The sequence below is a fragment of the Protopterus annectens genome, chromosome 7.part0 (assembly GCF_019279795.1).
Source record: "Protopterus annectens isolate FY-2018-M chromosome 7.part0, PAN1.0, whole genome shotgun sequence".
Lineage (NCBI taxonomy): Eukaryota > Metazoa > Chordata > Ceratodontiformes > Protopteridae > Protopterus > Protopterus annectens.
In genome coordinates, this window is record NC_056739.1 from 806,685,366 (window position 1) to 806,710,339 (window position 24,974).

General features: G+C 41.9%; 1 protein-coding gene across 1 annotated transcript in view; it reads left to right on the forward strand.

Moving 5' to 3' along the window:
• Positions 1 to 24,974, forward strand: part of LOC122806703 (polyamine-transporting ATPase 13A3-like) — a gene marked incomplete in the record, with an annotated part of 1,429,840 nt that overhangs the window by 875,100 nt on the left and 529,766 nt on the right. Inside the window, 2 exon segments of the mRNA XM_044077342.1 lie at positions 8,833 to 8,957; positions 9,433 to 9,611. Coding sequence (XP_043933277.1) covers positions 8,833 to 8,957; positions 9,433 to 9,611 — 304 coding nt within the window.

Sequence of the window (24,974 nt, forward strand, 5' to 3'; positions counted from 1 at the left end):
CTTCCAAAGTATTAACGAGAATAACTTCTGCTCCTGGAGACTTCCCTGTTGATTCATTATACATTACCGTTTTTATCTCATCTCTTTCTACCTTAGCTATTAATTATTGAGCTTCATTTACCTCTAACTGTAGCATAATTATGTCTTCCATGAATATTTCCTGTTCTTCATTTTCTTGGTTTCCACTTTCTTGTGCTTTATACAGATTTTCATAAAATTTCCAAAATATCTCTAGTACTACCTCCATATGATCTCTGGTTATTTTTCTTGTTATAGTCATCTTAAGTTTGGTGCAACCCAACTGTCCGTTGATTAAGAATTTGTGCAAAAATTTCAGAGTTATCAAAAATAGTTCATAGGTTCATAGGTATATAGTAGGCTAATGACCACCTGGGCCTTTATAAGCCTAGCCATGCAGTCCAACCCAGTTTTGCCCATATTTATCATGGGCATTTATTAAGAGGGGTTATATTGGAAAGTTTCTAGAAGTTATGGGGGAGGATGTTAGCTTGGGCATTTCTGCCTCTGTTTATCAGAGACATGGGGGCCAGATGTGGGATGAATTTTTGATTTTCCCAGAGCACCCAGAGGAAACCCACATGACCACAGGGAGGACATGCAAACTCCGCACAGAAGGCATCCTAGCCAAGAGGCTCTCCGGTTCGATTCCCTGCTGGGGTGCTACTGGGCAGAGTCTGCATGTCCTCCCTGTAATCACGTGTGCTTCCTCCGCGTGCTCCAATTTCCTCCCATATTCCAAAGACATGCGGTAGGTGGATTGGACACTCTAAATTTGCCATATGAGAGAGAGAGAGAGTGCGAGTGCGAGTGCGAGTGTGTGAGTGCGTGCGAGAGTGTGTGAGTGCGTGCGAGAGTGTGTGAGTGCGTGCGAGAGTGTGTGAGTGCGTGCGAGAGTGTGTGAGTGCGTGCGAGAGTGTGTGAGTGCAAGAGGTACAGATGAACTACCATGGCAGTGATGCATTGACAAAAAGTTTAACTCGATAGCTTTGCTATGATATTTCGCTGCTATTTGCTGCTGTATCTTGCTGCTGTAACTTATTTGGACATTGAGCTTCTGACTTTATTTGATTGTGATTTGATTTTGTCTTTGAAGCTCTTTAGTAAGCAGAAGAGAAATTTTTGATCTGAAGTAGTTTACTTCATTTGTTCTTCAACCTGTGGGTCCTCGGATGCGACACGGCCACATTTTCCAGCTATGGCTCTGAGCTCCATGCTCCTCCCATTACCCATAATGCCCCCGTATCTCTTCTCCCTTCAGATCTCGTTTTCCACCTGAGGAGAAGCAGCGTGGTCCGAGTTCCATTATGATAGTGGTGTCTTTAAAAAGTAATATTTTACCTTTGTTGGCCTTTTTACCTATCTGTTTCACTCCTAACCTATTTATACCTTCATGGGATTTTTCATAGTTTTTTTTCTTACAGGCTTTTCTGCCTTCCTCCCCTCTTTTCTTTCCTTATGTGTGTGTGTGTGTGTGTGTGTGTGTGTGTGTGTGTATTTCTTTTGGGCCGGCTGAGGCATGGCGGACGACCAGAAGCCTGGTTTCAAAAGCTGCACAGAGTGTGCCCATAAGCTTTCCCCAGCGGATGGCCACACTCTGTGCGTGGTTTGTTTGGGGGTGGCTCACCTCCAGTCCCCTGACTTATTTGTGCTGGGTTTAACCCCAGAGCACTTAAGGACAGGCGGGACAAACTGATTAAGGGCCTGTTGCCCTGCTCTGCTGGGACTGAAGTCCCACCTTCCCTTGCTAAGAAAGCAGCGGCTGCTGCTTCATCTTCCCCTTCCTCGACCTCTGAGACACACCCTCCCACCAAGAGGCCCGGGGAAAGGGATAAGGTCAAGAAGGACTGGCCACGCAAGTGCTCCCCTGAGAGGCCTCAGAGGCCAGCCCCCCACCAAAGGTTAGGCCCCCTAGGCAGTCTCCCCGCCAGCTCTCCCAGCCCACTTCGGCAGCGTCCTCCCGCTTTGCCCAGAGCCTATCTGAAGCGGAGATGAACAAGGTGATGCGGAGGTTTATCCGCACTCAAATCCAGATGGGGTTCTTGCCTGGGCATTCTCCCACTGGAGCAGGCGTCTTCCAGCTAGTATTTAGACCTATCTCTTCTTCTCCGATCCGACCTGCAGTTTCATAGTTGTTGGACCCGAGGACTGTCTCAGTCGAGGGGTTGGCACCAATGGTACCCTGTACCTCGACGCCAGCCAGTGCCCCGAGTGTGTCGGATGCGACTAGATCGGATCCGAGTTCTTGGAGCCATAGCCTCGGGGTCGGATCCGAGGGAGTGCTGTCTGCTCCGAGCTTGTTGGAGAAAAGCATTCCTCTCAGCATCTCGGCTCCTAGAAGCTCTGCTCAGACTTCCCGGTCGGATCAAGGGGGAGCGGCTTCCACTAGTTCAGCCCAGGAGGTCCATTCCCCCTCGGCATTTGACATAGTGGAGAGGGTTCTCACAGGGTTGAGGTCTTTGACTATTTCATCTTTAGAGTCCATCCAGACTCCCTGGCCTTGAGTGCAGGTCCGACCATCCTGCCCTCTCAGGGACAGCTTGTAGCCATAGTGCCCCAGGACGTTCCAGCCTTAGAACAACCCACTTGCGAGACCTCCCCAGATAGTCCCTCTGAGGAACCCCCCCCTTGCAAGCATACTTGTAAAAGGAGGCACTTGGACTCTCCTCCAAAGTCCCTCACCGAAGACACGGACCCGGATGAAGGGGAAGGTTCCCCAAGATCGCCCCACGAGGATGTCTCCTTTGGAGACATCATGGAGATCCTCCACCAAAGAGGGGGGTGGTCTGCCCCAAAACCACCCTCTGACGAGTCCGTGTTTCTGGAGGCATTTGGCACGGGCCTGTCTACCTCTAAATCCACTTGTGGATTTATAACATTTAGGTTGTGGAAGGAGCCAGACACCATAGAGCCAATACCTAAGTGCCCGTATAAGGTCTTAAACCCCCCACTGACAAATTATACTGGTACAAGGGTTCCCCTGTAGATGCTATGCTAGTGGTGGTGGCCACCAAGAAGAACTTGCCCAGGAGAGTTCCACAGACAGTCCATCCGCCTGACCAAGAGTCTAGAAAGTTGGATCATTTTTGGGAAGTGAGTTTATGCTTCATTCACCTTCTGTGCACGTTATTCGACTCCAGAGAGATCTGGTCAAGGAAGTCACGGAATCGACCCTAGGGTCCATGTCGGCAGAGGACAGAAAGACATTCGATGCACGAATGGAATAGCCACCCTAAAACTGTAGCCAACGCATCTATGCATTTACTCTCCCATGCCATGGAGGGAGCCACATGGGCGGCGGGGTCAGGCGTTGCCATCTGGCACCACGCCTGGCTCCACTTATGTCAGTTCTTGGAGCCCTTCATGGTGTCTTTTACCAGTGCTTCTTATGATGGTTCTTCCCTTTTTGGGAAGATGGTCAGAGAGACTTTGGTCCAGAGTGAGAAGGACAGGAAGACACTATCTGCCGTCGGGGTCCGTTTCTCACCGCCTCAAAGGTCCTTTTCCAGGAACCAGCTAGACCAGAAGAAGGTGTGGTTCTGCAAGTCTCAGGCATTTTCCCAGGACGCTCAAGACTCCTCTTCCTCCAGAGGCAGAGGGGGATATAATAGATGCCACCCTAGAGGCAGAGGGGGGTCCTAGGAATTTTAGGTCCCAAGAACACTTCTCGGATAAACCCAGACAGCAACCCTGAGGGGTTGCCCAGCTGTCCATCTCTGGAGGCAGTCGTGGGTCGTCTCACTTCACCCACTAGCATGGGAGTCCATCACTACAGATCAGTGAGTGCTGTGAGTCACATCCAGAGGATATTTTGTTTCCTTCAGGGATCTTTCCCCATCCAACAAAGCCCTCCCCGACATTCCACCCATACAGCGGGAGGAAGCAGCAGTGCAGGTAGACCCAATGCTAAGAAAACGAGTCATCCATCTGGTCCCCCCCAGATCAGTCATGATCCGTGGTTTATTCCAGGTTCTTTTTAGTGCCAAAAAAGATGGGGGACCACAGACCAATATTGCATCTGTCCCAATTGAACCTGTCAGTAACCAAGACAAAATTCCAGATGGTCATGATTCAGTCTGTCCTACCTTATCTGCAGGACAGAGACTGGATGTGCTTGATCGACCTCCAGGATGCGTACATCAAGATGCACAGGTGCTCCCGGAGGTTCCTTTGCTTCCGGCTGGGAGCCAATCATTACCAATTTCAAGCCCTCCCCTTTGGTCTCACCACAACCCCTGGGTGATTACCAAGGTAATGGCAGTAGTAGCGGCTCACCTGAGGCTTCAGGGCATGCAGGTCTTTCCGTACCCGGATGATTGGCACGTTACCACCACCTCAGAGCATCTACTATGTCAGGTCAGGGACTCCTTACTTCAGCTAGCCAACAAGTTGGGCATTACGATCAATATGAACAAATCTGCTCTTCACCCGGTTCAGATTCTAGATTTCATTGGGGCAAGGCTGGACACAATACAATCACAGGTGTTCCTCACCTCAGACAAGATACGCAGCTTGAGGTTCCACGTCTTACACATTCTTCAGACCCATTTACCAACAGCCAAAGCAGTGTTAAGAGCTCTAGGTTCTATGGCGGCCACGATAAATCTTCTCCCCATGGCTCGCCTTCATATGAGGATACTGCGGTGGACACTGGCGGTTCAGTGGTCACTGTTAGACCTTCCTCCTCCTTTGTCTTTTCCAATGAGAATTTCAAAAGCATGCAGGGACTCCCTTTGGTGGTGGACTCACTCCCCGGATCTCCTCAAGGGACATCCTTTTCAACCTCCTTTACACCAAACCACAGTGACCACGGACGCCTCCTTACTAGGGTGGGGGGGCATTGCTTAGGAAGGACAGTCCAAGGCATGTGGTCCCCATCCAAGACCTATTTGCACATCAGAGTTCTAGAGATGAGAGCGGTTCTTCTTGCATTGCAGGCCCTCCATGCTCATCTTCCTCTGGGAATGATTGCAATTACAACATGTCAGTGGTCTGTTATATCATCAAACGGGGGAACCAGATCTTATCACTTATGTCGGGAGCCCATGAGAGTGTGGAAATGGGCGATCTCCACCGGTCATTTTCTGGTGACAACGCACATCCCGGGACAGTCCAACATTTTAGCTGACAGGCTCAGCAGATGTATCCTGATGCCTTATGAGTGGTCTCTAAAGCCATTCAACAAACACAATTGGCCAGCAATATTAGCAGTCAAAATGCAGTCCAAAATTGATAGTGAATAAATAAAACTTTATTTACATTTATAAACAGACTGGTTTCGGCAAAATCATGCCTTCTTCAGTGTTAGACAAATGGACACGTTTGTCTAACACTGAAGAAGGCATGATTTTGCCGAAACCGGTCTTTTTATAAATGTAAATAAAGTTTTATTTATTCACTATCAATTTTTGACTGCATTTTGACTACGAATATTGCTGGCCAATTGTGTTTGTTGAATGGTACTTTCAGGCCGTGCAGTACCCACGTGCACAGCATTTGGTTTTGCTTTGGTCTCTAAAGCCCTCAGTAGCAGAACAAAACTTCCTAGAGTGGGGTCATCATTGCTGCGATCTCTTCGGATCTCCTTCCAACGGGAAATGCAGCAAGTTTTTCACTCTGAACCCCCCCGCTGGGGGAAGCCCCCAGAGATGCTCTGATTCATGCTTGGCCTCCCGGGCTTCTTTATGCATATCCTCCTCTTCTCCTCATGTCAAAGTTTCTACAGAAAGCCTAAAGGCTGGGGAGCGCTGTGATCCTCATCACCTCATTCTAGCCTCGACAGGTTTGGTTTCCCTTACTCAGGCCGGATCTAGTTGTTCTACTATGGACCTTGGATCCGGTCCCAGATCTGCTTTCACATCCCTCTGGGATTCCTCATCCAGATCTGGACAGTCTGAAGCTCACTGCTTGACTGCTCCGGTTCCCATGATTCTTAGGACTCCTGGTCTGTCATCTCCTGTTAAGTCCATTCTGGTGGTAGCTCATAAATTGTCCACCAGAAAAGTTTATCGCAGTAAATGGAGACATTTTTCTATATTGGCCATTCAGAGGTCTTTGCACCCTTTCACTGCACCGCTTTCTGCAGTTTTAGATTTTCTAGCTAGGATTTTTCATCAGGGAGCTAGTTCCTCAACGGTAAAAGTCCAACTAGTCGCCATTTCTAATTTTCATGTTAGGGTAGACATGTTTTCGTTGGCTTTTTCTAAACTTCTAGCCCGGTCAACAAATGTAAAATAAAATAAATAAAATAAACTTTGTAAAACCTTTCTTAAAGACCCCATTCCTCCGTGGGACCTCATTTTGTTGTTGCAGTCATTGGTTTTTCCTCCCTTTAAACCTGCGGCATCTGTGGATCTACAATTTTTGACCTGGAAAACTGCTTTCTTGGTTGTCATTACATCTGCTAGAAGGGTGTCTGAGCTTCAAACTCTTTCTATCAAAGTCTCTTACATGATCTTTCACAAGGATAGAGTGTCGCTACGCACTAACCTGTCCTTCCTTCCCAAGGTAGCCTCAGAGGCCAATATTAATCCGACTATTAATTTACCAGTATTTTTTCCGAACTACCAGAACAAAGGGGAATACAAATTGCATTTACTGGACATACATAGGCAGTTGAGGTTTTATCTGCACAGGACTAAATCTTTCCACAAGTCTGATCAGCTTTTTGTGTCCTATGCCAAGCCCTTCTTAGGTAAACCTGTCTTAAAATTGACTGTTGCTCACTGGATTTCACAGTGCATTGGCTGGGCTTACTCAGATAGAGGTTTGTCTCTTCCAGGAAGAGTGAAGGCTCATTCGACCTGATCTATGGCTACGTCAGCGGCCTTTTGGTCTAGGGTCTATCTGGATATTTGTTCAGCTGTTACTTGGGCCTCATCTCACACCTTTATTTCTCATTATAAACTGGATTTGGTCTCTAGGAGTAGAGCATCCTTTGGTTCTGCGGTGCTCCGGAATATCCTTCCATGAGGGCCTTCCAAGAGTTAGGTAGCAGGGGACTCTGTGCCACAGGTTGAAGAACAAATGAAGTAAACTACTTCAGATAAAGAAGTTATGTACTCACTATAACATTCCATCTGAGTAGTTCTACTTCATTTGTCTTTAGCCATTCCCTCCCCCCTCCTTCCCCCTAATCTTATCCTTTGGGATATGACATGTCCTTTGTACCCGGACAGTTATTGCTGGGATCTTTGGTTCTGCCAGGGCTAATGTTCATTTGTAATGTTTGTGTTGGAGGATAAAGTGTTATTTGGTCGGGTATCGGATACATGTTAGGCAGCAAACTCAATCTGAAGGAGACAGGGGCATTGTGGGTAAGGGGAGGAGCATGGAACTCTGAGCCGTAGCTGGAAAATGCAGCCATGTCAGATCCGAGGTCCCACAGGTTGAAGACAAATGAAGTAGAACTATTGAGATGGAACGTTATGGTGAGTACATAACTTCTTTTTTTGTACTAAAGCTCCAATTTGAACTGCCCTTTGCAGCTGTCCTGCTCCTTTTTTGATTTTCTCTTACTTTCTCCATATTTCTTCTTTGATGCTATATAGGCAGTATATTTGGTGTCCAGTTAGGAAATTTTACCCAGTTTAATAGCTTTTATTGGTTTTGTTTCACAGTTTCTGTTTTCAGACTAGAAGACCTCTAATCAAGTTGTTGATCAGTGTGTATCCATCTTGGAAGTCTGCTACTGAGTTCAGCCTTATGTGCCTGTCTTTTTTCTTGATTATGTGAGTACATCTTGTACTGTCTGGATATTTACAGGCTGTTGTGATATTATTGGGACAGGGACAAATATGTTGGGAAATAACCCTAGCTGTTTATTTTCTACAATTCCCCCTTTTTTGGTGGGGGGGGGGTGAGTTCATGAGGTTTCCACAGTCTTCTTGACTAGATGGTTTTCTAACTGTGTTAGAAAATGATCAGTTTCCCTTGGCAAGCGGTTGCTTGGTGTCTTTGGCTTTAGCTGCGTCAGTCTGCTTTAGGAATGATTTGTTTGATTTTCTTTTCCAGCTGCTACTTGGTCATATTTGAACATCTTCATAAACAACTGTAAGTTAGATCTAGTTTCCAGGTCAGCAGCTTCCTTTGAGGTCAGGTCTGTGTGTTCAGGAGTAGTTTGCTTTGGGTCTTCCCATTTGAAATAGCTTGGGACACTATTGTAGAGGATATGGATGATGGATCCACTCCTGTCATGTATGAAAGCTGTGGACATAACACTGCAGTAAATGTATAGGATCGGGTCCATTTTTTTAGTGAAGACCTGTCCCTGTTTCACCCAACTTAGTGGCTTTGGTCTCAGTTTCATGGCTTCTTTTCAGCCTTAGCACAGCTACCTCAGACCTGAAAAGGAGAACTGTACTGTGTATCATAGCATGGGAGAAGAGTGTCACCGCCTCCAAAGTTTGTAATGCTGGGCAGTCCTTATTGGCTGCTGTCCTAGCCCTAGAGGTTAGACTCCTACAGCTGTATCATTGTGGTAAGTACATGACTTTTGTATTTCACTCATAAAAGCCTGCCCTCTTTGTGATTCCTTAGTTCACGTCTGTTAGGCTTAATGAAATTATCTGGGTGCTGAATAAATAAAGAAAAAAATATTAGAAAAAGGTAATTGTGTTCAGTAGAAAATAGGCCTGTTTTGTTTAAGCTTGTGTGTTGTCTTAAACATGTAGCGTATTTAAGCATATGCGTTGCCTTACAAGTGTACTGTATCTAAGCATGTGAGCTGCCTTACAAGCGTACTGTATCTAAGCATATGTGTGTTGCCTTACAAATGTACAGTATCTAAGCATGTGTCTCAATTTCACCCTGTAGGGAGGTAATTGAGTGTAACATGGAGTTACTGGGCTTGGTAATGATGCAGAACAAGTTGAAACCACAGACTATGCCTGTTTTGCAGGAGCTGCGCCGTGCTTGCATCCGCAGTGTTATGGTCACAGGTAAGAAAGACCATCTTGCCACAGCACACATGTTCTCCACACATTTGGTGCTTTCATCAGTGGTGTATTGTATCACATTTCTCATGGCTGCTTTTGTATGCATATCCTAGAGCTGTAGCTTAGGGTGACAGGAATTGAATTCTTTTTTAGCCTTCATATCAGGTTTGTTGCTTTATTCAACTATCTGTATGCATTATACTGACATCTGAATTTGTTCCCAATTTGTTTTGAATATTTTACTGCTCAGAGTTTAATGTGAGGAGTCCCAGACAGCGGGGAAGCTTGTATACTGGAACACAATTTCTCTGACTTGTCAGTCCTATGCTGTAATCATTTGGTTACACTGAGAAAGACTTAGGAGGTTTAGTGGTTAGAGTGTGAGAAACATGAGTTATGTGTGTAGAGGGTTCTGGATTTATACAGTTGTTCTTTTCTTTATAATAATTATTTTCTTTGCTTCACTCTTCCTGCACAGGTGATAATATGTTGACAGCTGTCTCCGTTGCTCGGGAGTGCGGTATGATTCCTCCACAAGGAAAAGTAATCATCACAGAAGCATTGCCACCAAAGGAGGGCCAGCCTGCCACCATCCATTGGCAGTATACTGATGAAGTGGCACCTTCGGAGGTCATAGAGACAGCAGACAGAAATGAGGTCAGCTGCTCTACTGCTTACACTTCAGTTTTTACTTTGCAGAATACAAGAATGGAGCTGTATGTTTATGGACACAAGTATGGAAAATTCTACTAACCAGATTGTAAAGTGTGGTTGCATTCTGTTCATTTGTATAGCGTACTGTAACTAACTGAACTTTTCTGATCTTTTTTTTCCCCCTAAAAGTTGTTCTGAGTATTCAGTCATCTTGGAGACTGTAAGTGCGGTGTTTATAGGACACCACTTTGTGATTCCGTAGTTGTGCTTGGGAGACGTATGCACTCAAGTAGAGAATGCTGTAGATAACTGCAGGGTTAGGACTGGGAGGGAGAGCTTGCCTTATATGAACTGCAGTGGTGAATTATTTTTGGACTTGTTTTTCTTCCGAGCTGTTCCTACCAGACACCATGTTCTAGCACAAGGATGCTCGCATTTGTATTTGATAGCAAAGAACTGATAATTTTATGCTCAGCTTTTTAGCCATCAGATCTGAGGCTTTTAGTTCAAGAGACATGAGTACTTTGAACCCCTCACCTTCTAATGATGAGTTGGTTTAGGTCTGATATCTGGAGTGATGGCTGGGATGTGTTCTGAAAACCCAGACATCTAGTTAATCTGTTACAAAAGTGCCTAAGTAATGCTTTTGTGCAGAATGAGTTCACCCCTTACTCATAGAAGAGTTTCTGACATATACCTGTGGAGGCTGGAGATGAGGAGTCTGAAAAGTGCCTGTTCAAGATTTTAGTAATTTAGGAATTTACAAGGATTTGTGGCAGGTTGTAATTGATTTGCAGTAATGGTAACTCTCTGACCCAGTGATGAACACTAGCAGTGAATGAAGTCATTGGGCTTAAAAAAGAAGCCTTTTGTGCAGTGCTGTTGGGGGGGGTGGACACTAAGTACCAATAAGCCAGGGGGGGGAGAAGTGAAGTAAAAGCCTTTGTGAGAGGAGTTTGGAGGGATTACAGTGTACATTCTTCATTAGATCACTGTTGCAGTAGTCATTACAAAGTGGTACGTATCTAGCCAAGAATACATCTGGTCATTCCCCTCTTCCTACTCCCTCTTCTCAGAAAAGGACCTAGGATAGCTGGCATGATTTTGCTCATGGCTTATTTAAGGCTGTCTAATCCATCAGTCCTCTTTTACACCCTCGTCTTCCTCTACTCCAGTGTAGAGTAAAAGTGTTCCTTCTTCCTGTATGGAAAAAATACTTTCTGAATCTGATCAGGAAAAATTTGGTCTGTGTATCACAAATCTTTGCCTCACTGCCTGTGACTCAGAATCTGGGGATATGCTTTCTTCAGATTCCCCAAATGAGGAAATCCCTTTTGGAGCTACTACTTGAAAATTAAACATGTCTTTAAGTGGGAAGGAAAAGAGGTGTCAGATTCACAAAAGCAAGACTGAGCTCCTCATCCTGGAGTCCACCAAGCCTGTAGATATCCCTCTATTCTTGCTTGCTTTACAGGATGCGTTCTCTGCAGCATCAGTATCTCCAAACTAACCAACTCGAACAAACAAATTGAACCAGAAAATCCAACCACGGAAGCTGAAGCAATCCAAACACTAGGACCCACACGAATTTTTAACTAGATAAAAATTCGATTTATTGCAAAAATAACAAGTTTACCTAGGTTTCGTCTTACATTCAAAGACTTCATCAGAACAATACATTACAGACCACACTCTCTTTATATATACTTCTAACTTAAGGGGAAATTAATTACCCAATTGCACATAGTCACTATTTAAAGGAACATACCTGTCAACTGTTATATCTATACCAGTAATACTAAATATGCTTAATATATAAATCATATAATACGTTTCATTATAAACCCCGTAAAATACATACATTACCTAACTAACCAACTACAATTAAATAATGGGTAATAATATTATTATTACGTATTCCACATATATTAAAACAATACATTTGAATACCATTTGAGAATATTTAAAAATACTTATCTTATAAATAACATTAAAACACTAAATCTTTATTGGAAAACATTAACCCAACAAATGTCTCAATTTTAAAAGGGGGGCAATGCTAATATTGTCATTGATACCCGGAAAGGTAGTGGCATCTAACCTTATTTGCCACTTCATTTCACAAATATCTAAATGAACATCCAGAATACAACCTTGACTATCCTTAATAATTTGTTGAATAACACAAAATTTAAAATTGTGTCCTGGATGCTGTCTAATATGTCTAACTAGGGCATTAGTGTTCCTCATGTGCCTAATATCTAACATATGCTCACCAATCCTTTCTCTTAAAGCTTGACACGTTTTTCCAATTTAAAATGCAGGACACTGATTGCACCTAGCTAGATAAACTACATTTCTACTAAAACAATTAAAATGCCCCCTGAAATATATAATTTCATTAGCTATTACAATTTTATTCTCTGTGGTAAAAATGTACCTACATAAACTACATCTACCGCACTTGAAATTTCCTACTGGTCTAAAAGAATTAGAACTGTTGGGGTAACCACTTCTCTACAACAGGTTTTTGAAGGATTTATCTTTCCTATATACATTTTTTGGGGGAATTTTCATTCTATTACAAACATGTTCATCTAATTTCAAAAGCTCCCAATTTCTCCGTACAACTTTTACTAAAAGTTCTGTATCATAAGTATAAGTAGTAATGAAATATAAGGATCCCCTTCCCTCTCTTATGTCTATTCGTACATTGTCAAACTGTAAGCTGCTATCCCTGACCTCCTGTACGCCAACTCTTAAGATGGGCTGATAAAACCCTTTGTTTCTTTTAGATATAATTTCGTCTTTGATAGAATTACATAAAACAACAGGATACCCTCTTTTTATAAACATTCCCATAATAAACTCTAATTCACTTTCAAATTCTTGATAATTATTTACCATTCTGGCAGCCCTAACCATTTGACCCTTAACTATAGCTTTTTTCTGATGGCTCGGGTGCCAGCTTTGATAATTCAAATAAGAATTTGAAAACGTAGCCTTTCTATGAATACTAGATGAAAGGCTTCCTTTATCATGGTCAACCACTAGGTGGACATCCAAATAACATATTTCCGTGGCACTATATTCATAAGTAAATTTTAAAAAAACTAACAGTATTGTTTATAAAATGTAAAAATGCCACTAAGTTTTCAAGCCCACCATCCCAAATAATGAAAATATCATCCAGAAATCGCGTGTATTGCTGGATATATTGATTGTACTCACTCCGAAAAACATATTTGTTCCCAAAAGGACATTACATAATTAGCGTAAATGGGGGGCATAAGCCGCCCCCATCGCTGCCCCAGTTACTTGTTTATAATAACTACCCTCAAAGAACAGAAAATTATTGTTTAAAACAATTTCCATAAGTGTTGTAAATACATTAATTTGGTCCTGCTCAAACAATCCTGTTTTTATTAATTGACTCTCCAGCCATTCCAGACCAATATCATTAGGGATCACTGAATACAAATTACAAACATCTGTAGTAAGAAATACAGTAGAAAAATCAATTTTGGCCTCATTTAACTTATGTAAAAAATGCCACGAATCCCTAGTAATATAGTCAAACTTGGCTAGCCCCCCTTGAAGATGATAATCAACATATTTGCTAATAAAAAAGGTTTTACTTCTTTTCCCATCCACAATGGGTCTAAATGTGACATTGTTCAAGCCTTTGTGCAATTTGGGAATGCCAAATATATTACTTATAGGAAATTCATTTCTCAAATAATTAAACTCCAATTCATTTATCTGACCTTGATAAAGCAAATCTGCAATCATTAAATCTATCTTAGAGAAAGCCACATGAATTTCATTTAAAGTGACCTCCTCATAAGTATCCCCAGTTAACATTTTAAACATGTGGTCTGAATAGTCATTTTTATCCATGACCACCATACCGTTACCCTTGTCTGGTTTCATAAAACAAATACTTTTATCCTTAATAAGCTTACTTAACAAAACTGTTTCATCATTGGTCAAATTACTATTGCCTTTTAAATCATTCCTATTTCTATTATTATCTTTAAAATACTCCCTTATTTCTAATTCACATGCCTTCTCAAATAATGCCACAGTATTATTAGCAGGGGGATTAAACTTACTTGGTTTTCTTAAAGTACTACTATTTTGATCACTATCTTGAGCAAAACACATCCTAATATTCATTTTTCGAGTCAGTAACTTTAAATCAACAAGTACATCAATTATTTTGCCCCTTCTACTCGGTACAAAGGTGAACCCTTTGGATAGTAGTTCGGCATGTTTTACATCTAAATCCTTACTTGAATAATTATATACCTTAAAATCTCCATATTTATTAGAAACAATCACAGGTTCACTAAAATTTGAAAAATAATAATTCCCTTCCTGCATAACTTCAATGAGGTCAGAAATATTTGGAACATCTTCTAAAACACTACTACAATCACTATTCAAATAACTTACACTAGTATTGACAGCCAATTCCCCCGTACCATTCGAAACTAACCTCTCAGTACCATTGCACCCCATATTGGTTTGGCTCACCACAAACCCAGTTGTAAAATCATTACCAAGTGAATCACAAAAATTATTCCATTCGGAATTTGTATCAGTACAATGTCTCAAGTCAAAATTCACCAATTTGGTTTGGTCGGCATCAAATAAGACCTCAGATGTCTGATAAATTCTTACTTGCAGCAACGGGTCGGCCGTTTCCTCTATATGGAGTTTGTCGGTGTCTTCCTGATGTTTGTCTCTAAATGATGAACTCCAAACAAAATTACTGTCAATTAAATCACCTGTTGGGCTTTTACTCGACTTTGACACAAAAAATGTTGAAAATCCTTTGAACAAGCTGCATCATCGGTTTCCGCCCTGCACGCCAAATTCAAATTCCAAGCCTTAGCCGCTAAAAATGGGACTTCCTCGGGGCCTATCACCACACCTTGTGATGACTGTCTTGGTATTTCGGTTGGAATCCCCATTTCTTCGGACGCACTCCCTGTTCTACATACTTCTCGTGGTTCTCTCTTCTCTGCTGTGGAACATTTTCCCCACGATTACGTAACCTCTCGGAACGTCTCAGACCTTCCTCTAAAGGGCGCTCCTCTTGCTGAAAATGCGGATCCCTGTGTGGTGACATCATATCTCACCCGTTTTTTCCACTTTCATTAACTGTCAATTTTGGGTTACCACGGTTAACTTTGGATAAAGGATATACCTTTTGATCACTGTACTCATCCGTATCCCTTTTCATTTTATTAATTTTTCTTTGAAATATTACATGGCAACCATTGTCAATACTACTCAAAATGTTTTTATAGTTGGTTAAATAACTTTCAGAATTTAAATCATTCAATATATTGTCATTTTCCTGTTCTAATTCACTCATTTGCCGGGCTATAACCACATTGTTATATTTAATCACAATTTTCATTAGCTCCAACCCGGTGTTATCAAACAATTGGTTCACTTCTTGAATCATTTCATTATTACTGGCTATACTGTTAGGGTATCTCCATAATTGCAACCCACGAGGTACCAATCCCAATTCAATGTTCCTCATTAGGTACCCATTCTCCAATTGTAACTTTTTCATTGCATATAATTTCTTTTCAAAGCTTTTTAAGCATTCTGCTAGGGTTAAGTTCACTCTTGTAGCAGGAATCGCTCTATTAAATTCTTGCCGAAAATCAAAATTATTGGCCTTCCATTGCATTTTGTCCACATTAGCTTCTATATTAGATGCAGTAGCTATTATTATATTTCCTTTTGCAACCGGTACTTTTTCATTCGCCTCATCAATACTAGCTGTTTGATTACTGACCATGGGAGTGGGTTGAGTTAAAGGTACACCCAGGCTACCGAACAAACGAGGAGAACCAGCTGCCATAACCTGTTGCTGCTCCACCAGTGATTTTATCTGCTCAGTATGCTCAGACAGCTGCTGGTTGATTTTAAGCAAAAGGCCCATTATGTCTGAATTAGACCCCAAAGATTCCATGTGAAAACCAAACAAACCAACTCGAACAAACAAACTGAACCAGAAAATCCAACCACGGAAGCTGAAGCAATCCAAACACTAGGACCCACACGAATTTTAACTAGATGAAAATTTGATTTATTGCAAAAGTAACAAGTTTACCTAGGTTTCGTCTTACATTCAAAGACTTCATCAGAACAATACATTACAGACCACACTCCCTTTATATATACTTTTAACTTAAGGGGAAATTAATTACCCAATTGCACATAGTCACTATTTAAAGGAACATACCTCTCAACTGTTCTATACCAGTAATACTAAATATACTTAATATATAAATCATATAATACGTTTCATTATAAACCCCATAAAATACAAACATTACCTAACTAACCAACTACAATTAAATAATGGGTAATAATATTATTACGTATTCCACATATATTAAAACAATACATTTGAATACCATTTGAGAATATTTAAAAATACTTATCTTATAAATAACAACATTAAAACACTAAAACTTTATTGGAAAACATTAACCCAACATATGTCTCAATTTTAAAAGGGGGGGCAATGCTAATATTGTCATTGATACCCGGAAAGGTAGTGGCATCTAACCTTATTTGCCACTTCATTTCACAAATATCTAAATGAACATCCAGGATACGACCTTGACTATCCTTAATAATTTGTTGAATAACACAAAATTTAAAATCGTGTCCTGGATGCTGTCTTATTAAGTATATTTAGTATTACTGGTATAGAACAGTTGAGAGGTATGTTCCTTTAAATAGTGACTATGTGCAATTGGGTGATTAATTTCCCCTTAAGTTAGAAGTATATATAAAGGGAGTGTGGTCTGCAATGTATTGTTCTGATGAAGTCTTTGAATGTAAGACGAAACCTAGGTAAACTTGTTATTTTTGCAATAAATCAAGTTTTCATCTAGTTAAAAATTCGAGTGGGTCCTACTGTTTGGATTGCTTCAGCTTCCGTGGTTGGATTTTCAGCATCTCCAAACTGTCAATCCACATCAACCAAGAAGCCTGATAGGTTGTATAAAGTACCAGATACTCAAAAGTTTCTTGGTAAGAACCTTGTTACAGATCCTGTCATTATTTCTCTAGACATGGACAGAAGTACTAAAATCTTTATGGACAATCCTATCCCAAATGACTAGAATAGTTGTGCCTTTGATATATTTGGCAAAGCATTTGTGCATCTGCTACTTGGCCTTTAGGTGTAGAAATTGCCAAACCCATATGTGAAGGTACTTTTTGTCCATATTTGCAAATGCGCCACAATCTTTGCCTAACTTCCCTAATTCTGAGGTTAAAAACACTTTCTTGGAAATGGTCAACTGTACTTCCCAAGTTAATTAAATATTCTATAACACATGCTTTCGTTGCTGGGGCCACTGTCTCCATTGACAAAGCTAGCGGGACTGACATGCCTGGATAAGGTTACAGAATTTCCCAGGAGATGTTAAGGCTCAACTTTTAAATGCCCTACTAGAACAACATTTGTTATTTGGAAATTCCTCAGCTGAGATGCTTAAGAAGCTGGAAGCGAGAGAGAGGAAAATAAATGCAGTGGAGCAAACAACTATTCTATTCACCCTTTCCCAAATACCAAGAAAATTTCCATCCAATCCAGGCCTTTGTTTCAAAAAACTTTTTTGTCTTGCCACAAAAATGTTCTAAGCAATAGTATAAGACAAAATGGCAAGGTGATACAAAAAAGAAAGAAGAGGATTCCCATGTATTCTCCTTTCAAAAGAAAAAAAGTATAAATCTACTTGCCTTCCATGCCCCCCCACATTCCCCACCTAGCCATTCCCCCAGAATTGCAAGTGATCTTTCCCTTGTGTTTTCCTGTTTGGAAATCAATAACTTCAGACACCTGGGTGCTAAGTGTCATAGAGCACAGACGCAGGATTCATCAGACACCTACAGTCCAGTCTGGAATTCCTCTGCAGAGGACCAGATATCCCTTCTGCCTGAAATCATTTCAGAAATTCTGACACAGGAGGTTATAGAGCCAGTCCCCTTCCTAGAGAGAAGGCTTCTTTTACACAAGCTTTCTAGTTCCCAGAAAAGAGGCAGTTGAGGGCCCATTTTACACCTTTCCAGACTGAGCACCTTCCTTCATGTTCCAAAATTTCAGATGCTGACCCTTCAAAACCCCCTTTCCCCTCCTGCTTTTCCAGTGCATTCCTGGTTACTTTAGATCTGAAAGGTGTCTGTCTGTACCTTCCAGTTCAGTAAAACCTCAGATGTTCTTTGGGATTATCTGCTCTGTGTTTGCATTTTCAGTTTACTTCTTTATTTTTAGGTCTGTCTGGTATCCCCAGAGTCTTCAGCAACTGCCATGCTCTAGTTATAGCTTTTGGCTTTACAGGCTTTTTGCAGACTTCAGACATTCACATTGTATCATTATCTGGACGATTGTCTGAACTCAGCATCCGAAATCTAGGACACTCATGACCTCTCCTGTTCACAATAGAGCTTCTCTGTAACATAGGATTCAAACTAAATTTGAAAAAGTCACCATTGGTCCCTTCCTACAGACATTAGTGTTCCTAGAATGTCTTCTGGACAATTATGATGACTGCCTTTCTTCCTCCAGAGAAAACACTTTTTTTTACCATAATCTCTTTGTAAGTCCCTCCCAGCAAGGAATGTTCACAGCATGGGAATTTTAAGAATTCTTAGATTTATGACTTCTAGCCTCATGATCCTCTTTTGCCAGAGTCCACATGAGGAAGATTGAGTGGTTTCTCAAATTCCTTTGCACCCACCTTCTACTTTTGCATCCTTTCCAATTCTTGTGCTCAGCTTTGTAGAAAAGGAAATCTTTTGATGGGCCAGTTGGTGGACCAGTCAAGTCCTGTTAAATCCTAGAGTCCTCTCCCTTCTATTTCCTGTACGTCAGTCACAACATATGCCTCAGACTTTGCAAGGGAAATGGTTTCTCAAGAAATCAAGGTCCAAGGGGTTTGAGAGCATTATTTCTGACACAAGCAGATAAATCTAAAGGAGATGATATTCCTAATAAATTCTGTGAAAGCACAAAATCATCCAGGACCTGTGTTACTGATAACAAGACAATACTACAGTGCTGTGGTATATAAACAAACCGGGGGTGGGGAGGTGGGCAGGAGATGGTAAAGATCCTATCCCCTTTGCAGAATAGCCTTGACAGCCTAGCATTTAACAGACTCTGAACAGAAACCCTTCCTTGGGAGTACACGGGTGCTTTGTAATGATGTTTATTTTTAAAGGAAACATCAGTCTTGTAGTAGATCATTAACTCTTGTCTTAAATTCTGGAAGGATTATTATAGCATTGTAGCTATTTGTGGTTAAAAAAAAGTTGAGTGCTATTTCATAACAGTTTGAAAGCAGAGCTCTCAACCTTCTTAGTAGAAGAATGAGGGGCAAAGCCAAAAATAGTGGGATGGGGACAAAGACCCACAAATCAGAGATTCTAAGTATTCCTCTTGCGTACTTAGAACATTGCTAGAATAACATGTTTTGCATTAACACACAATTTCTGAAGGATGTGAAGTCTGAAATTCAAATGTCTGTCATTATTTATTGACGGCAATCCTCAGTGATTTACTAGACCATCACTAATTTTTCGAAGAAGAGACCAAAAAAATGAGGTGAAATCAGAGACATCTGCGAGGTACAGCTATCTATCAGTACAATACTCTCAAACTTTCTGTATCAGAAGCAATGGGTTTTGTATGAGAGGCCTCGCCCATCTAAATTCTCTTATGCATAGAGGAACATGACCCCTGCACCCTGTTTAATGCATTCATCTCTGTACTTCATGTCTTAGGGGAGAAAGCTGTTACCTGAGAGGCTGTTGATTTTATTGTATTTATCTAGGTAAGCTCGCTGGACATGTGACAACCTGAGACCACTGTCTAGTTAAGTGACTCCCTCAGAATTGCATGTCACACGGGCAAATGACAGTGGAAGAAATAAAAGCTTTTTACCTTCACTACAGGAAGTAGGTAATTAACAGCTCAGGGCCAGACTAAAGGAAATTTGGAACGGGTGTTTTGCAGAGTAATAATACACTTTGTCTAACTTTTTTTTTTTTTTTGTTGTTCTCACCATTCTGCCCCTTACCTCATGACTATAGAGCTCTATGTTGTATATACCTGTTTGCTCCTCCCAACATCCAGTGCCGTTGTAACAGTGAGAGAAGAACAGCAGAGAGCCAGGGCTCATAGCCATCATCATCCTGCAGGCCAAAAAGTTGTCCACTACTTCAGACCTTGAACAAGTGCACACTTTCTTATACCCACAGTTCCCTCTAGAGTGTTTGTAGACTTGTTAACTGGATTTTGCTCTCTTAATCCCAATATGCAAGTGCTGTGATCTCAGGACTTTCCCGTAGGTGGAGCTTCTGTGGCAGAAGTCTGCCATCCCCATCACCCACCTTGAGTAATCTCCAGTGCTGGATGCTCACATTATCCTTTCCTGGCTGACTCAGCACTAAGGCAACTCATTGAGTCCACGTCACCTTGGGCATTATCAGGGCCAAAAGTCTGGGCAGTGGTGTCAGCTGTGTCCAAAACTTCTGATTTGTTTTAAAACATCAGTAGTAATTTGTCCGATTTAAATTGTAGCACAGGTTTATTTGCAATAGAAAAGAAAACTAACAGTAAAAAGCCTTCGCCCAGAATGATACCACAATATAAGGACAAAATGATTGATTTCAACAATTGGCTAAGCTTCTGGTGTCATTCAAAGGGGATCCGGTATCTGTCTGCCTGGGATGACATGATCGACAGACCACGATGTTTTGCCAGAGATGGTCTGCAACTTTCACCCCTGGGATTCAGGTTACTGGCTAAGGCTCTTGCCACCCCTATAGTGCCTTTTTAAGGCAAAGTTCAAAGGACAAAACCACCACCATAACGGGTACAAGGATGCAAAATCTGAAGGCAATGCTACTCAATACTAGAAGTCTAAACCTCAAAATGCACTCTCTCAAGGCACTCCTAAAAATGGGGAACATCGATATCTGTGCAGTAACTGAGACCTAGTTCAAGGCTTCAGAGAGCACCCCTACAATACCAGGCTACAACTGTTACCACACTTTTCGGCTACCAAACCAGGATCAAAACACTAAAGATGGAGGAGTGTCCACATTCACCAAGGTTATTCACACCACCAGGTTAGTTGCCCAACACAATGCGTCTGAAATTCTCCAGGTGCAACTAACACTAGGTAAGACTACAATACAAATTGTAGCTTGCTACAGATCCCCCACCATGCCCCAAGATTCTCACTACACCTTTCTAAATATACTGGAAAATATTAATATACAACCAAACACCGTAATACTGGGTGATTTTAACTACCCTGCCATTAACTGGGAAAACTACTCGTGCACCAACACCTTTGCCCAACGGTTCTTGGAATTCATAAATTCCAATGCCCTGGATCAACTAATCCATAGTCCCACCAGGGGCTCCAATATCCTAGACATGGTCATTACCAACATGGGAAATCCAATGCTCCACACCTATGATCACCCCCTCGTTGGTCAGATCAGACCATAAGCTAATCACCCTTAACATACACATCCCGCCCCCACCCCCAGTAAGGAAACTTCCATAAAAAACTTCTCCAAGGCCAACTTCATGCGACTCAAGTCAGAAGTTACAAACTTCATGACACCCATGCAGACGGGAACTGAAAGTTCAACTGCTGAGTCCTACACTAAGGCACTGTACGAGCACATCCACTCATGCATGAATCGTGCCATCCCAAATAGAGCCAAGATGCACTCCTCCAAAAAAAGGAAGCCAATCTGGTGGTCCCCTGCCATAAAGAAACTTTACCACAAAAGGAAAAAAAAACTGTTGCAGAAAAGAGGAAAATCCCAGGATGCAAAAAACTCCCTTACCAGCCTCAGTAAGAAGCTAAGATCCCTCATAATGTCCTCCAAAGCTAGTTACGAAAATAAAATTGCCAAAGATTCCAAAGACAACCACAAGGCATTCTATAACTATGTCAAGAATCTAAATGGCAATGCTCAGATCTGCTCTGAGCTACAACAGAATGGGATTAAATATACTGATCCCAAGGATATTGCCAATATCCTGGCAGATCAGTTTAGTGCCAACTTCACCCCTCTCTCACCCCCTAAATGGCCCATCTCAATACTGGAAGATTGCCAAATTCCTGTAATAGCCACACAGGTAAAAAACACACTCTCCAAAGCTAAGAATACAGCATCTATGGGACCAGATGACATCCCTGGCTGTGTACTACATGAACTACAAAATGAACTGGCACCTCACCTAAGTGTCATGTTTAATCATACCCTCACCTTGGGCTTCATGCCCACTGAGTGGCGCACAGCTACAGTTATCCCACTCCACAAGGGGGGGATCCACCTTGGATCCCAGGAACTACCACCCCATCAGTCTGACGAGCCTGATCTGCAAGACAATGGAACGTATTATCATGGAACTTATAAACAAAGACATTGGCAACCTTAAAACACCTTACCCCACCCAGTTTGGGTTCATGAAGGGACGATCTTGTCTCCTGAACCTTACTGACTTCTTTGAATCAGTCTCCAGAACCATGCACGAGGGTAAGACAGTCCACACAGCCTATCTGGACCTCGCCAAGGCCTTTGACACCATCCCCCACTCTGGAATCATAGATAAACTTACTAAGCTGGGCATTAATCACTACATCACTTGATGGGTTGCCAACTGGTTTACTGACGGAACCCACGCTGTAAAAGTAGCTCACTCCAAATCCAGCTCCAGACAAGTGGAGTACCTCAGGGTTCTGTCCTGGGACCTCTCTTGTTTGGCATCTATATCTCTGAAGTACAGGCCAACACTAAGGGACTCTGGCTAACAAAGTTCGCAGATAACTGCAAACTAGGAGCCGTTATTGAATCCCCAAATTGTGTGGATACTGTACAAAAGGGCCTTACAGAAACAGATGCTTGGTGCCAGAGCCATGGGCTCAAGCTCAATGCCAAGAAATGTATAGTTATCCCCTTTGGGGATAAACATGTACCTGTGAATTATCAGCTAGGTGGCAGTACACTGAACACCGAAAGTGTGATAAGAGACTTAGAGACACAGGTGGACAGTGGTCTCACCTTCAATAACCACATTGCCACAACAGTCAGGAAATCCTTCTGTGTGACACACCTCATCACTAAGGGCTTTTCATCCAGAAAAAAGGAGGTCATTGTCCCACTGTACTCATCCCTCATTAGACCCATTATAGAATACAAGGCCCCATTTGGTATGTACCTCTCAAGACATCTGCAACAACTGGAAAGGCCGCAGAAATACCTCACTAAAAGAATCACAGGCTTAAAGCAGATGCCCTATGCTGACCGCCTTAAAAAACTCCAGCTATACTCTGTGGCATATCGTCTACTCCGAGGCGATCTCTGCTTAACATACAAGGCGATGTCAAACCCAGAGCCATTGGACATGCTACACTTAAAGAAATCCCAATCCCTCAGAGCCACACGCTCCAGGGATCTAAGTCTTGTCATCACAATAAACAAAACATACTGGAGGGATAGGTTCCTGACCCAGAGACTCCCCAGACTCTGGAATAGACTGCCCATACATGTCAAGCAGAGCGCCTCTTTGGCCCTCTTCAAAAGGAACCGTAATGATTGGATGGGAGAAAGGAAATTCACCCCGGGGATCACATCAGTTGCCCTACTAGACGGGTCCAGGGAAGTAAATAGTGTGGGAAGAAATAGCCAGGGAATTGTTATGTCTAGGCTTCTTTAGGCCCTAGGGCTGATAGCCTAGTACCAATCTGTGAACCTATGTTGTTATTGTCTTGCATTAGGCCATGGCATCCAGGTCAAAGGAGATCATCGTTCTAGTGTACTTGGCTCTTATCTGACTAGTTAAAGTGTACAATGCACTCTTTAGCATGTACCTGACCAGGCACTCGCTACAGCTTGACAGACTACAAAGGTTCATAGGAGGTTACCAGTCTAATGGCCTGGGGTCCTTACAAGCCTAGCCAAGAGTTTATTCCCGAAAAGGTTACTCACAAGTAGAATGCAAGGAGTAAATAAATCCAGTGTGGACTGTCTCAAAGCACTATCCTTGTACTTGGACTCCTGTAGACTGCTGAGCAGTGATTTGTTCCTAGCCTACAAGGCATCTTCTGATCCAATGTATTTCTTGCATATCCCCAAAACAAATAGCATCAAAATTACCCATTCTAAGGACCTAGACCTCATCTGCAACATAAACAGGACATGTTGGTGGGGAAAGGTATGTGTGTCAAAAGATTCCTCCTCCTCCTCCTCTGGAGCAGGCTTCCTATCCATGTGAAGCAGCCTAACCCTACTCAAATGTAACTTAGACTAATGGATGAGAAATTGCAAATTTACCCCAGTTTTGCACTTGGATCCTTAATGGAAAGGGGCAGCCTGTGAACTGCTGATGTGTACAAACCTAACCTATATTTTTAACAGTAAAATTCCTTGGGTTGGTGACACATCAGTAATATGTTGTTAAATTTTGGAGTAAGCTTGGCTAGACGTATAATGACTCTTGAACCAATAGCCTAGTAACCAACTATGAACCTGTTATACATAGGTATTTTCTTTTTAACAATTTTCATTCATTCCTGCATTACATAAATTGCTAAATTCCTGCTGTCCCTTAAACCTCAGTCCTCTAGAACATTATTCTACTTATATTGTTCCCACAAGATCTATTTATTTCTGTGAAATTTGTTCTTTCCCTTTCCTAAAGACAACACCTCCAGTTCTTTTATCATTTTTAGAATGTCTAGAACTTCCTTTATTTTGGGTTATAGATTCAGATTTCCAGTTTCTACTAATTGCCTTTTTTGGCGGCTAGGTTACCTTGGGCATTACATTTACAAAGACCTTACTATCGATAGCATTTCATTTACAAAGAAATGCCTTCCTAAGTCTAGATAGTTTGGATCCCATATCCCAGCTCAAATGAATAATTTCCTCGAACATTTCTGTCAGTGTACTTTGCATAGAATTTTTAAAATCTGCTAACCACACATCCCCTTTTAAATCACAGAAAATGCACATAAGTATGTACACTTTCAAAAAAAGGAAGTTTACCCTTACAAATAGGAGCAGTTGCCTCAAAACATTGGCTGCACCCACAGGTATTACCTGTTTTAAAGTTAACATTAACTATGCTAAAACATGTTAGAGCTTGTGTTCCCACTTACACAGATTGCTACTTCTCTTATCTTACCTCTGTTTCCCTCCAAGATGTGAAAAACAACTTGCATGATTTTAGCATAGATTAACCTTTAGCCTTAAGACGAAACACTGGCTACCTTTAAATTAAAATGTACTTTG